At 37.2% G+C, this 12,780-nt stretch overlaps 1 protein-coding gene across 3 annotated transcripts in view; it reads left to right on the forward strand.

Moving 5' to 3' along the window:
• Positions 1-12,780, forward strand: part of npas3 (neuronal PAS domain protein 3) — a 301,093-nt gene that overhangs the window by 158,439 nt on the left and 129,874 nt on the right. For all 3 annotated transcript variants that reach the window (XM_008398666.2, XM_008398667.2, XM_008398668.2), the window contains one exon: positions 11,976-12,058. In XM_008398666.2, coding sequence (XP_008396888.1) covers positions 11,976-12,058 — 83 coding nt within the window. The remainder of the gene's footprint in view (positions 1-11,975; positions 12,059-12,780) is intronic.

The raw sequence follows: 12,780 nt of genomic DNA on the forward strand, positions 1-12,780 counted from the left end.
TATATATAAAAACTCCATTGGACCCTATAATAATAATATTACTATAATAATAGGCAGTTATACAAGTTTTAACTGTCTATTATTATAGTTCAAACACAAAGTATAGCTCTATATGGATCAGTACAAGCACATTGGAAAACATTTTAGCACTACTGCAAAAGCTTTTGGGAGGTACAGTCAATCAGTGCCAATCATAGCATTTCTATAGCAACTGAGGGTAACATATTGTAACAAATCCTCGTATAAACGAGAAATGCACACGCTCAAGAGAGTTCTTTGCCTTGTTTTTTATACAAATTTAGAAATAAGTATGATTGCAGCTTTCCATAATCAACGCTAGAAAAACGATTTGATTGAAATAAAAAGAAAGATATGACACGTCAGCTTACGGAAGCGGCTACGAGTTGTCCGCTACATTTAATAACTAATCATCTGTTTTCCCGGAATCATGGCATTATAACAGTCACTCGTTTTTTTTTTTTTTTACAAATATAATTATTTTATAAATATTTCATAAATATTTATAAAATAATTAATTCATAACTATACATGTTGATGTCATTAATGTTAACATTATTGCCTCCTCTGTTAACCCAGATGTCTGGCCTTTCTTACTTTCATGCGAGAGGATATATAGACAGACTTCATTTCAGAAACACAGAAAAATCTATCTGTGTGCATACATGCATACATACCTTTGCCATATATTTATATATTTTTTCTTGCCATTTTTTCATGTTTCATCCCTCTTTATTTCTTAGACCAATGTGACATTATGCAGTCCTCACTGTAAGTAGTCAATCACCTGCTCCAGTGTAATGTAGCAGAAGTTTTGACACTGAATTAAAGCCAACATGAAAAGCGTGTGTTTGACAAAGTAAAGTATTTCCAGTCAGATGTAATTGGCTTGTCGGAGCTAGCAGTGATATATGTTGGTAATTAGTTAACGGCTTTAGTTTGAGTCAAAGGGYTTTTTCACCCCGTTTTATAATTATTTTCCCCCTCCTCCCGCAGCTGTTTGTGGAAAAAAAAAACTGGTAAACAGCAGCTGCACATACCGTAAATACACAAATCTTCTGTTTATGCAATATGTGGGGCTGTAGAGTTTAGATTCTCTTTGCATAGTAGAATATATCCTACGAAAAAAACAAATACAGTTACTATGGAAACTCTGTACATGTCCAAAAACCATGTAAAGAAAGTCAACCCACTACTTCCCAGGCAAAAACCGTGCAGACCAAATGTTAACAGTGTTCTATTAAACACCCTATACACTGGCTCAGTAGTGCCCTCCAGTCGCCATGATTTTTGCCACTGAAATACTAACATCAGTATTTTAAAGTCTATTCTCTGAGCTGCCAGGAGCCAGTGGAAGGACTTTAGAACTGGGTGATGGTTTTAGTGAGAACGCCAGCAGCATCGTTCTGGATCAGCTGCAGTCTGGAGCTGTGTGTAGTTATGGTAACTAGTCTTATTTCCTGTTATAACCTGAGCTACTGGGAGCATGTAGATATTGAATAAGAGGCGCCCCAGGATTGTCTGTCTGATGATTATTATCAAACAATACAGAGGCTCAAATAATCATCCAAAGTAGTTTAAAAAACTTATACCTAAGAAACCCAGTAGATCTCTTTGATTCTTCCTTTTTGTTTTATAATCTGTATTATTATTGTTATTATCATTATCATTATTATTATTATTATTATTTTAATATGGGTATGTAACACCTTACTAAAATATACTTGCACCAATATAAGCTTTTAATTTCACTAAATTGTCTGCAAGTTTATCAGGAGACATTAAATGAAATTTTGTTTGCTGTTCTAGTCATCCACTCTATCTCTGTCTCACACACACACACACACACATGGACACATACACACATTCAGCCATGCAAAATGAAGTTGTGGAGGTGTACACAAAGATGAGTACATACAGACTCACACACAGTGATGCACTCTCTGATCGAAACCAATGGATTTAATGGATTTTTTACAATTCAAAAATCTAAGAGGGGAGAGTTAGAGGACACAGAGAAAGAGATGAATAGATCAGAGAGGGAGAGAATTATAAATGGCAGAGGAAGAGAGAGAGAGAGTGCAGCCAGGCTTGTGTTTGCTGGGGCGTGAAGCATTCAGCTGTACCACCATCTGAATGCTCGGTTAGCGGTTCAGCCGTTTCTTAATAACACTCATATCTGTTCTCTGAAATACTCCTGTTCTCCATCCCCATGTCTGCTGGCTGCCCACCCCTCTGCCTCCATTCGTTTATCCCACATCTGGATTAGTTCACCTTCCTCTCCTCTTTGCCTCATTTTCTACTTTCAAAGTAGTATCAAACTGTTAATTATCTGTTAGTATCAAACAATCAAAGAGAAAACAAATCAATGACAAAAACATGTGTAACTGACATAAAAGAAGGGCGTTATATAACATACAAGTGTTGAAGTTAAATGAAATCTAAAGACCTAAATGCAGTTTAATCACAATGAAAGAAAGTCAGTTAGTCTTTCTTATGTACATGTCATTAAATGACATTGATTGTTTATGACTGGAAAATGTTTGTTTCCTGGTTGAATTATTTTTGATCACTTAGGTGAAAAATAAATATCAAGTAAAATTGTATAAGATCTTTACACACTCAGTTTATTCAGTCATTGAGTTTATGATGCTGCAGTCTCTTTTCCCCAGATAAAGTACAAAATACATTTTTATCAACCACATTTTCACAAGAAAATGTATAAATTATTCTAAAATGATCAGCCTGAGTTGTTATACCTTCAGTTTTTATTTTCTAAAAGCACCGCATGCTTGTTTATTTCTTGACAGTGTTGTATTGAACTAGATCTTTACAATGGCTTAAAATAATTAGTGTATTGACAATATTATAAATTGATGCTTTGGTTTTTACCACATCAATGTTCTTTTGTTTCATTGTCTAATGATATTATTTCCCTTTTTCGTCCCTGATTTTTAACGCAACATATAAATATTTGCCATTACTTTCTTGCCTGTTTCCTACAAAACCTCCATGTTTTCTACCATGTTCCAGAATTTGTATCTGTTCCCAACAGTTTTGCACTTTCCTTGGGTTTTTCCTTTATTGTCTCATTACCAAACTCTTCATCCCTCCCTGGGCTCATGTCTTTTTTGAACCAAACACAAGCTGCTGCTCAGCTAACTGCAGCTTGTGTTGACAACTGAAGCTTTTCAGATCACTGTAATGAAGATGAAGAAAATATATATTGCTATAAGGAGATGAGCAAAGACAGTTTTAAAGCCACTTATCCCTTTGGATCCTGATCAATTTGTCAGTGTCTTCCCATCAGTCAAACTGTTTGAGCTGTTTGAGCTGCAGTCATACTAATTGGTTTTTCAACATATTTCAAGACAGAAATGCACGAGCTGAAATGACAGTGAGGAGGTTAGTCACAGAATATTCACTCAGTTTAATTAATGAATGCAGAGAAGCACAATAACTGAAATAATGTTTTTTGTGGGTTTTTTTAATCATATTTCCTGCCCTGGCATGCTATTGTAGAACTGGTTACCTACATGTGCCACGGCAGTTTTGTGCTACAGAAAAAGACATCTGAAGATGATAATCTAATATTATGAGTTACAAAAATGAGACAGGAGGTCATCAGTAGTGTTGGGAGGGGATTGCTCTCCGGAGAAGTTGTTCTGCATATCATTCTAAAGAAAGAGATCATGGTTATATTTGCAGCCTTTTTCTACTTTTTGTTTTTATGTCAGTTTCTAAATGTAAAGGAGTTGTACTCAAAGAAGTGAAGAGAAGAATAATTTAGTCACTCTTTGCTGATTTTTAAAAAATGCTAGAGCAGAGTCATGCACTGCATTAATGCTTTAATGTGCCAACCGATGCACAGTGAATATGCTTATTAGGGTTTACCCACTTTATCAACTTTGATGTTTTGCATGGAACAAAACTTCTCTGACCTTGTGTGAATGGCTTTATTTGGCGGTGTAACATTAATGCCACTTGCTATTGAATAATATTTGATTGAGTTTTACATTTCAACCTCCTGAGGTGCAAGTCCAGAAAATCTGTGATTAATCCTAAACAATGTGCAAAAGGATCAGAACTACATGACAGCATTTCAAGAATATTATTAGTTTACAGTACTGGTAAAAAGATTTAAACCTAATTGTTATATAACTTCATGATAAAATCTGTGATGTGGGGTTTCAGAGGCTCCTGAGTGCACAAACACTAAAAGCCATCTTCTTGCATACTTTGGAATGGACTCTGTGTGTGTGTGGCTCCATGACTAGTGTAAGCATTTTTCTATAGTAACTGGTCCCTGTAACTGGTATGCTGCATGTTTGCATTTATGTGATCACAACACACATATAAAAGGTATGCGCACACTGGTGCAGAAACAACATTCAACAGAGCAATGACTCTGAGTATGAGTATTCTTATCAGTAGTTTCAGTTGATATTTCACATGTGAATAAGGTAAACATTAAAACCTGTTTTATGTTTGCCTTATCAGGCACACCCTAGACCAGTGATCCCCAAACTACGGCCACATTTGGTCTGGCCCCCTGAACAATACCAGAGAGCATTCTGATTTTTTTTCATATATTGTATTTTCCGGTTTATATGTGGATTTTTCTTCAAATACCAGGAGGCTCCTTAGCAGGAAGTGTGTCCTGTAAACTGTGGGTGTTTTGTTTTGCATGGCGCATTGCTGCCAACTGTTGGACTTTTAGGGAACTGCTTGACTTTTATGTTATTTAATCAGTACGGTTGTTTGCTAGCGGTAGAGCAGATGAACACACGTGGTGTTTAACACCGCATTCCACATCGAATTCTTGGAAGCAATGCCTGTAAGTAGCAACTTATACTTCAAAGCGAGCCTTTATGTTAACATATGAGGAATTCATATGTTAAAGTTACTTTCCCTCAATGGAATATATACTAGTCAGTCCCAGTGACCGTTTCACTAACGGTTTTTGCCCATGTGCTTTCTGGGTAAAAATCAATTGAGAAACTCATTATTAATTCCCCTGCTATTCATGCAGACCTGTATGGACACACTCATCATTTATACTCTTTCAATGGTATATATTTTAAGACATCATCCTGTCTTTACCATTTCATGCTTTTCTGCTTGGTGCTGGGCGGTCTTCTAAAGGATCTGTGACCAGGTTCCATGCTTGACCTGCATGGCGGCTGCTCATGTGGCTCAGTGAAAACCTATCTGTGTTGGGTGTGTGGCAGCTCTCAGGCAGAGCCTTGGTTCTGTCTGTGTGTCTACCTGCTGTTTGTTGCTTTTTGGGTTGTGAGTGTAATAAGCTTTCTACTGTTCTCCAGGTGACAAATTCACCCACATGCACTTACTTCTGTACACACCCACACACACATCCACTTTACCATACACCAATTCACAAATAATCCAAATGGCTGAAAGTCATACAAACACAGGTGGTTATTCTAGCAGGATTCATGATGGTCTGTCTGTTTGGCCATCAGAATGCCATCTTGGGATATTGTAGAGCAAAGTTGTCCTGGTACCTGCAGGCACCCAGCTTCTCAGTAGGCTATGCCAAAAAAGGGGTGTCTCCATCTCACATTTCATTAGTTTTTTCTTCTTCATGTGAGAAGAAATGTTTTTGGTCAAGCTAGGAATGAACTGTTTACTCCTACTTGCATGTGTAAATGGAGGCATGTCAGGAGTCTAGTGAACTCACATGTTCATTCATTTCCACTTTCAGGATGTATAAATCAAATGTTGCTATTCAACAGGGTTTATTAATGCATCTGTGTGTAGAATGGTGTAAATGACACCAGCATCAATGCTTCCCTTCCCTCTTTGTTCTTTTTCTCCCTTAAGTACACGCACACACACACCCACGCACACACGCACACACACACACACACGCACACACACGCACACACACACACAGAAAGAGTGTGTGTTTGTTATTAAAGTTATCAACCCAGTGCATCAGTTACCAACCAACCAGTGGGCAATGTGTGTGTGTGTGTGTATTAGCTGTGGTGCTATCAGCACAGGGATGCAGCAGAGCTCTGCTGTACCTGATAGCATTCTTCATCTACGTTCACAAACTCCCCTCTCTTCACCAGAACACGCAAACACACACACACACACGCACACACACACACACACGCACACGCACACACACACACACACGCACACACGCACACACACACACACACACACACACACACACACACACACGCACACACACACACACACACACGCACACACACACGCACGCATGCACGCACGCACGCACGCACGCACGCACGCACGCACACACACGCACACACACACACACACACACGCACACACACACACTTGTTCTTCTATACCAACTGAAGACTTTGTATTGACTTTCATTCATTTTAGTAACTACCTTTACGCCTAAACCAGACATTTTTCTTAATCCTAACCGTCACTAGTCCAGCTCTTAATTCTTTAATCAGTGTTTGCTATTTGATGTGCAGGGGATCTTGTTCTCAGATATGGTTATGTTCAACTGTCATGTCCTCCTCCTCCTATATCTTTATTCAGAATACAGAAGACACACCTGAGTGTCTACTCTAATATTATGACCCTGTCAAATAGAGTTGACTTGAAATCGTGCATACTTCTACTCCTGGCTTCTGTTTCTCTAACAAACCTCTGGAGGCAGGTAGCCAGAGCTGTGAGTCATAGCATATCAGTCTCTTGAGCCTCTGATTGAACTGGTTGTTGCATTTTCATTGGTCTTTTTTACTGTATGCCAGTAAAAAAGACTGTTTCCTTGCTAATTTGGGTCTCTTTTTGCCATCGTGTCTTGAAGCTCTGTTGTACCTCCTCGGACTCAGGTGGTGTTAAATGTATCATATTTAATTATTTTAACGTGGAGTAAGACTTTGCTTTTTGGTTAGTGTGGATATGATATTAAGATTCCACATATTTTAATATTGCTAAGATGGTAAAAAAACTGGACATTGGACAGACATCTAGTAACCTTAAAGAAGACATCATTTAATTTATACTCTTGCATGTCATAAATTGGTATTCCAGACTTAAGGTAAATTTATCCCGATGACCTCTGTTCTGAGACTGGACACAGAGACTCTGTAAAACATCTTGGTTCTGAAAAGTACAATTAAACAGTACAGTGGTATAGGCTTAATATTACAACTTTGTCAACTTCAGTTAGCCTAAACCAGGGGTGCCCAGAGTCCGACCTCGAGGGCCGGCATCCTGCACATTTTAGTTCTCTCCCTGGTGGTAGTAACAACCTTTTCAGCAAGCCAATGTTCTTCTTAGGCCTTTTAAAGAAACAACCATCTTCCTTATCTGTGAATGTTTCAATGATGAGCACAAAGATTAGAATAAGGTTTGGTTGTACAGTGTGTGATGTTCAGCCACAGCAATGGAAACACCACACATGAACTGATTTCGCTCACGGATGTTCAGATGTCAGGAAATCTCTCAAAACCTCTCAAGACCAAATGCGAGTTCAGAGTAAAGCAATATGGCCGACTGGGAAGAAACAATGCCAATAGTCTGTGGACCATGTTTAACAGAGAAAAAACTATGGATAAAGTCATCTCTAGTCATCTCCTAGTGATGTCCACTAGGCTTTTAATAGTTTTAATACTTAGAGGAAGACATTATTAGATTATGTATTGTGTTAGAAATTGGCAAGGCACATAGATTGCTAAGCCAGAAGCTGTCTTGTTACATGCTGACTTGACCCAATTGTAGTAAAGAACTGGCAGTGGTTAGGAAGTTTGCTACAGTAACAGCTGGAGAGCAAAAAGCAGATTTGGAAAAGAATTTGCTTTCAGAACCAGGACGGCAAAGAGTTTATTCACTTCCAACATCATAAGATAGCCTTTACATTATGTATGTCATTAAACTTAATGTGTGTGTTAAAGTGTGTGTTAATGTGTGTGTTAAAGTAACTGATTGTCTACTTTTAACGGTCTATTGTTATTCATATTTAGCACAATCACCTACAGCTAAGTGAAAAAAACAACAATTCTTGGGCCAGAATATTTGATCTGTCTATGGTTGAAGTGCTGGGCAGCAATGTGTGACTGTACCTAAATGTTCTGCTGTTTCCATCTGATGGTCTGGTTACTTTTAACTCATTACCTTGATATAGTTCATGGTCTTTCTGTTGTGATGAATTTGAATCTTATTTCCTTACTATTTTGCTTTCTTTGCCTTTCTGAGTTTGTAAGTATACAATGCAGACTTTTGTTCAATTGCATGTACTATTTGTTTCTGACCTGATAGGTTTTGATTTAGTTGCTTTATGAACTGTATTGAATTTCTTGAATTTACTGCACTTTTACTTTGCTTTACTTTTATTATGTATGTTGTTGGAGAGATTTCTTCAATCGCAGCGAGGTACTTGTTTCTATGTTCTCAAAGCACAACAAAGTTAAACTAATACAATCACATTTTGAAAAGTCACCTGCTTTTATTCCCCCAGTTGCTTTAACATTGTTATCTTACTTCAATAAAGAATCTTTTTCTACATGTAATTTAGATGATCTTTCTTAGTCTACACTCTTGAGATTACCTTTTTGATTCACTTTGACACAATGACAAATGAGAAGTTGCAGTTTAACTCAAACACTAAAATACAGTTTTGACACTTTTTTATATCATTTTTAACCTTTTCATCCTTCTTTAACTACATGGTGACATCTGGGTTTTCTTCACTAACTTATCTTCTCTTATCTCGATCATTCATGCTATCTGCTGGTTGTCCTTAGAGTTTTTCTTCACCATGGTTCATCACTGCTTCCTACAAAGTTTGCTTCCTTCTATTCCTTGCCTTTAACTTCAGAACTCATTTAATACCAGATTTATCTCAATTTAAGTCCCAATATTTTCCATGTAGGTCTGACTCTGGTCATTCTGGTGCTGTGACCTTTTGGTACAGTACTTGAGTGATTTGAGTCATACTTCAAGGACAGCGTCTACTTTGCGTCAATGGGTGACTTTACATTGGAGTAGACAAAATAACCATGTGTGGGGTTCCATCATGTGGTCCCTCCTTTTTATTGTCTTTATGCTCAGATCATAACCGACAACAATATAAGTAACCATAACTATGCAGATGATGCAGTTATATTACAATGTGTACAAGAATATGTCAGCGTCACATCTCTGTCTGATACAGGATTGATTCCAAAAGCTTGTTATTAGTGATCCAGGCTCTCCATAACCTAGCCTGGTTTATCTCCATGACATATTCACACCCAATCAAAAGCCATTCCCAGATTAAAGTTAATCCAAACAGGTGGTCGTGCATTTCAGTCGCTGTCCCAATTCTCTGGAACAATCTACTTTGCACAATTAGATCTGCTGAGAACATCAGTCATTTTAAGAAACTTTTAAAGACTCATTTTTGCTCACTGTGCTTTTACTCTACTTAAAATGTATTTTCTGAATCTGCATTTGACCTGTTTTATGTTTTTGATGTTTTTTTATAGTTTTACATGTATTTATGTTTACTTCTTGTGTGCTTGTTGTAAAATACAATCGGTACAGCCATTTTTATAAAGGGATCAGACCTGAACTAGAAACACATAAGGACTGTTACAAAGTTGGTCTTCTATCACATGAACAACATTTTCAGAATTAAATGACTTACATTCCAGCAAGATCCATGTTTTTATCTGTAATCAAATTAGTTACTGGAAAAGTATTTTCAGTGCCTAAAAAGTCAACCAGATAGTTGCAAAAGTCTCCACAAAAATTAAAAAAGTAATAGATGTCACTTCTATTCTAAAGTTCTTAATCTGACTCCCTACTTTTGTTCTAATATAATTACCTGAATGGCTTAGTTCCTTTCAGTCAAGACTTTAATTCCATTTGTTTAGAGTTTTCTTTGACTGTTTGAGTTAYAATTCTAAGTACATCATTAATTTTAGACCGTAATCCAACTTTACTTCACCCTTAATATGTCACTTCAATATTACATTTTCTGTTTCATCATGAAAAGCACAATCATTGTGGTGCATCAATAAATAGGTTTAAATTTCTTTTTTTGAATTTTTTTGGCACATTTGATTGCCAGCAGAGGGCGCTCCATCAGAATGTGGATCTACTTGGTACGAGGGGCAGGATTGTAATTTATAAATTTTTTCAGACTTTTTATTTTGAGTGAAAAACCTGAGAGGAGGATAACTGTCAGGGCTGCAAGTTGTTGCTCTTTACTTTGTGCATCATGGCAGCAGCTGCTGATGCAAGTGCAAGCACTGCCTCCATCCTTTGCCTTCCCAACTTCATCTGCTTTATTTTCATTTATGATTCTCTGTCCTCCTCTGGCTTTTCATACTGCTTACTATCATCATCTTGACCCTCTTTCTTTCACCTTCTCACTTGAACAGTTTGGAATAATTACCATGAAGTTTTTCATTCTGGATTATTAGATATAGTGTCACATTGAGCTCCGTAGTTTGGCCCCACCAACCTTCTTGGCTATTGAGGTTTTTGTTTTTTCTGCTTCTATTCAAAGTGGCTTGATTGTGCCTTAATTCAACATTATTCTGCTTCATTAACATACCACTCACCTCTACTAAAATGTTTTCCTAGCATTTATGTCAGTGTTTTAAATGCAGTGTAATGAGATCTGCAGGGAGACGATGTGAATGGAAATTGTGCCAAGTGGAAAATGACCTCAGGGCAAAAGAAATTCTCTTCTGTTTGTTTGTTGCTTGAATTGTCTTTCTGATTTTTAAGAAAGGTCCAAAAGCATTCCTTGTGTTCTCTTATTGCACCTTGTTCTGCTCCTCTCATCAGGTTCAACTTTTGTTAGTCTCCATTTCTGTACATTAACAATTTTTTTTGTTTGTTGTTTTGGTGCTCCCCTGCAAAGAGATGTAAAGTCTGGCAGCCAAATAAAGGCCTGAGGGTGGTCTTGGCTTTAAGCACTTCCAAAGGGCATTCCAGTAAACAAACATCAATGCAACTCGGTGCCTTTAATCTGCTGCTTTTGTTCTGTAATCACTTTAAGTCTGAGACTCAGCTGTACAAACGGTTGAAACGGTTTACCTGTTAGCATGCTTCTTTTGCTTTCCACTTGTGTCCATTTTGTCATCTTTAAGAAAGAAGAGCTTTACCAGAGGGCAGATTGTTCACATGGTCATTCTCCATTCTTGGCTGTTGAACTTCCTGTTTTTCTCAGCTAGTTCTGGCCTCAGGATCAAATTTTAAATACTATAAAGCATCATCCATGTCCCTTTCCTTTTTTCCTTCAAATGAAAGGGTGCCTCCATCATACGTTTAATGAAATTGCACTAAATTGCAATATGTTCTTACAATTCTGTTTTTGGTTTGAATGTATTGATAAAACAGCAATTACAAAGTGGCTTTTCAGAACATTGGGTCTCCCTAATGCATTTCTTCTGACTACTAAGAAAGCAAGCAATAAAGAGTTGTTTAAAGAGCAGTGTTTAATGCTTTAGTCGGTTAGGATGGGACACCAGAAAGATACTTCCACACAAAACATGTTTATGTCTTAGTCTTTATAAATCTTTAAAGGTCAGTTCTTAAGCTATCCTAACTACAAAACATATTTCACTCTGCATTTAATGACTCTCCTTGTTTCCTTTCACACATATGTCATAAGTTTTATTCAGATGTTTGTCCTGCTGGTTATCTTAATCACCTCATTAATATGAGCAACAATATCACAGTGAGAACAGCTAATAGTGCTAATCTTTCATGCAATGTTAGGTTGTTCAGAGATGACCTCACTGGTTCCTTTTGTCTTGTGCCATGTGTGTTTGTCATGCTAGGCTGTATAAATGTGTGTGGGTGTGTGTGTGTGTGTGTTTGTGTGTGAGGACACATATTTGTGTGTGGATGTAGCTTTGCTCGTATCAATGTGTCTGAGTCTCACCAGTCTCCTTCTGTCCTGTCCTGTGCTTTCTCTCTTGTTGTGTGTGAACTGGTTCGTTTAGCTATCGGTACTCAGCGGAGGAGGAGTCCCAGTGCCGTTGCCTCTGAGATCTTCGATCCTCACCTGGGTAGCCACATATTACAGGTAGGAATTATTCAATGCTTACAAATTCATTTAATTATTGTTACCCTACTTACCCAATGTAATAAATTCTGAAATCCTCTAAATTCCACTTTAATTTACAGTAAGCCTTTAACACTTTACAATCCTTTTAAAAATATGGTTTACCATATTATATGCAAATGTTGGGGTGGTTTTATTTTACATGAAAATACTTGTGTTTTGTGTTTAATTCAAGGATTAGAGCCCTTTCAGTTCAGATTGTTGAAGATACTTTTCCTATGAATGACAATGTTTCTCAGTATTATAAAACAACATCATAACCACTGTAATGTAAACTTCTCTACATTTTACTACACTTTATAAGCAAGAACATGCAAGAAAAATACATTGTATTCTAAGTTGAAAATATTTTACTGCTACAGTCCGTTTGTAAAATCAAACAAAATGCATTTTATCGTAATGTATGATGTTTGCTATTTTGGTCTGTTTTTGCTTAAGGATTTGCTCCATATCCAGGTGAAGTTTACAGGGTTAGTTATCACTTCTCCTGAGATCAGTTTTATGCAATGACAATAGAGTGTTACTGTTATTTCCAGCACCTCACAGTATTGAGATAAACATTTAAACATTTGAGTTGTCTATGACTTATGGAGCACTTTAACTTCCCCTCCTTTTGACTTCAAAATCAGCGGCCAAGGATATTGCCCTCAATTTAAAGAAAAACACACCTGGTTAAATGCATT

The sequence above is a fragment of the Poecilia reticulata genome, linkage group LG22 (genome assembly GCF_000633615.1).
Source record: "Poecilia reticulata strain Guanapo linkage group LG22, Guppy_female_1.0+MT, whole genome shotgun sequence".
In the NCBI taxonomy this organism is placed as follows: domain Eukaryota; kingdom Metazoa; phylum Chordata; class Actinopteri; order Cyprinodontiformes; family Poeciliidae; genus Poecilia; species Poecilia reticulata.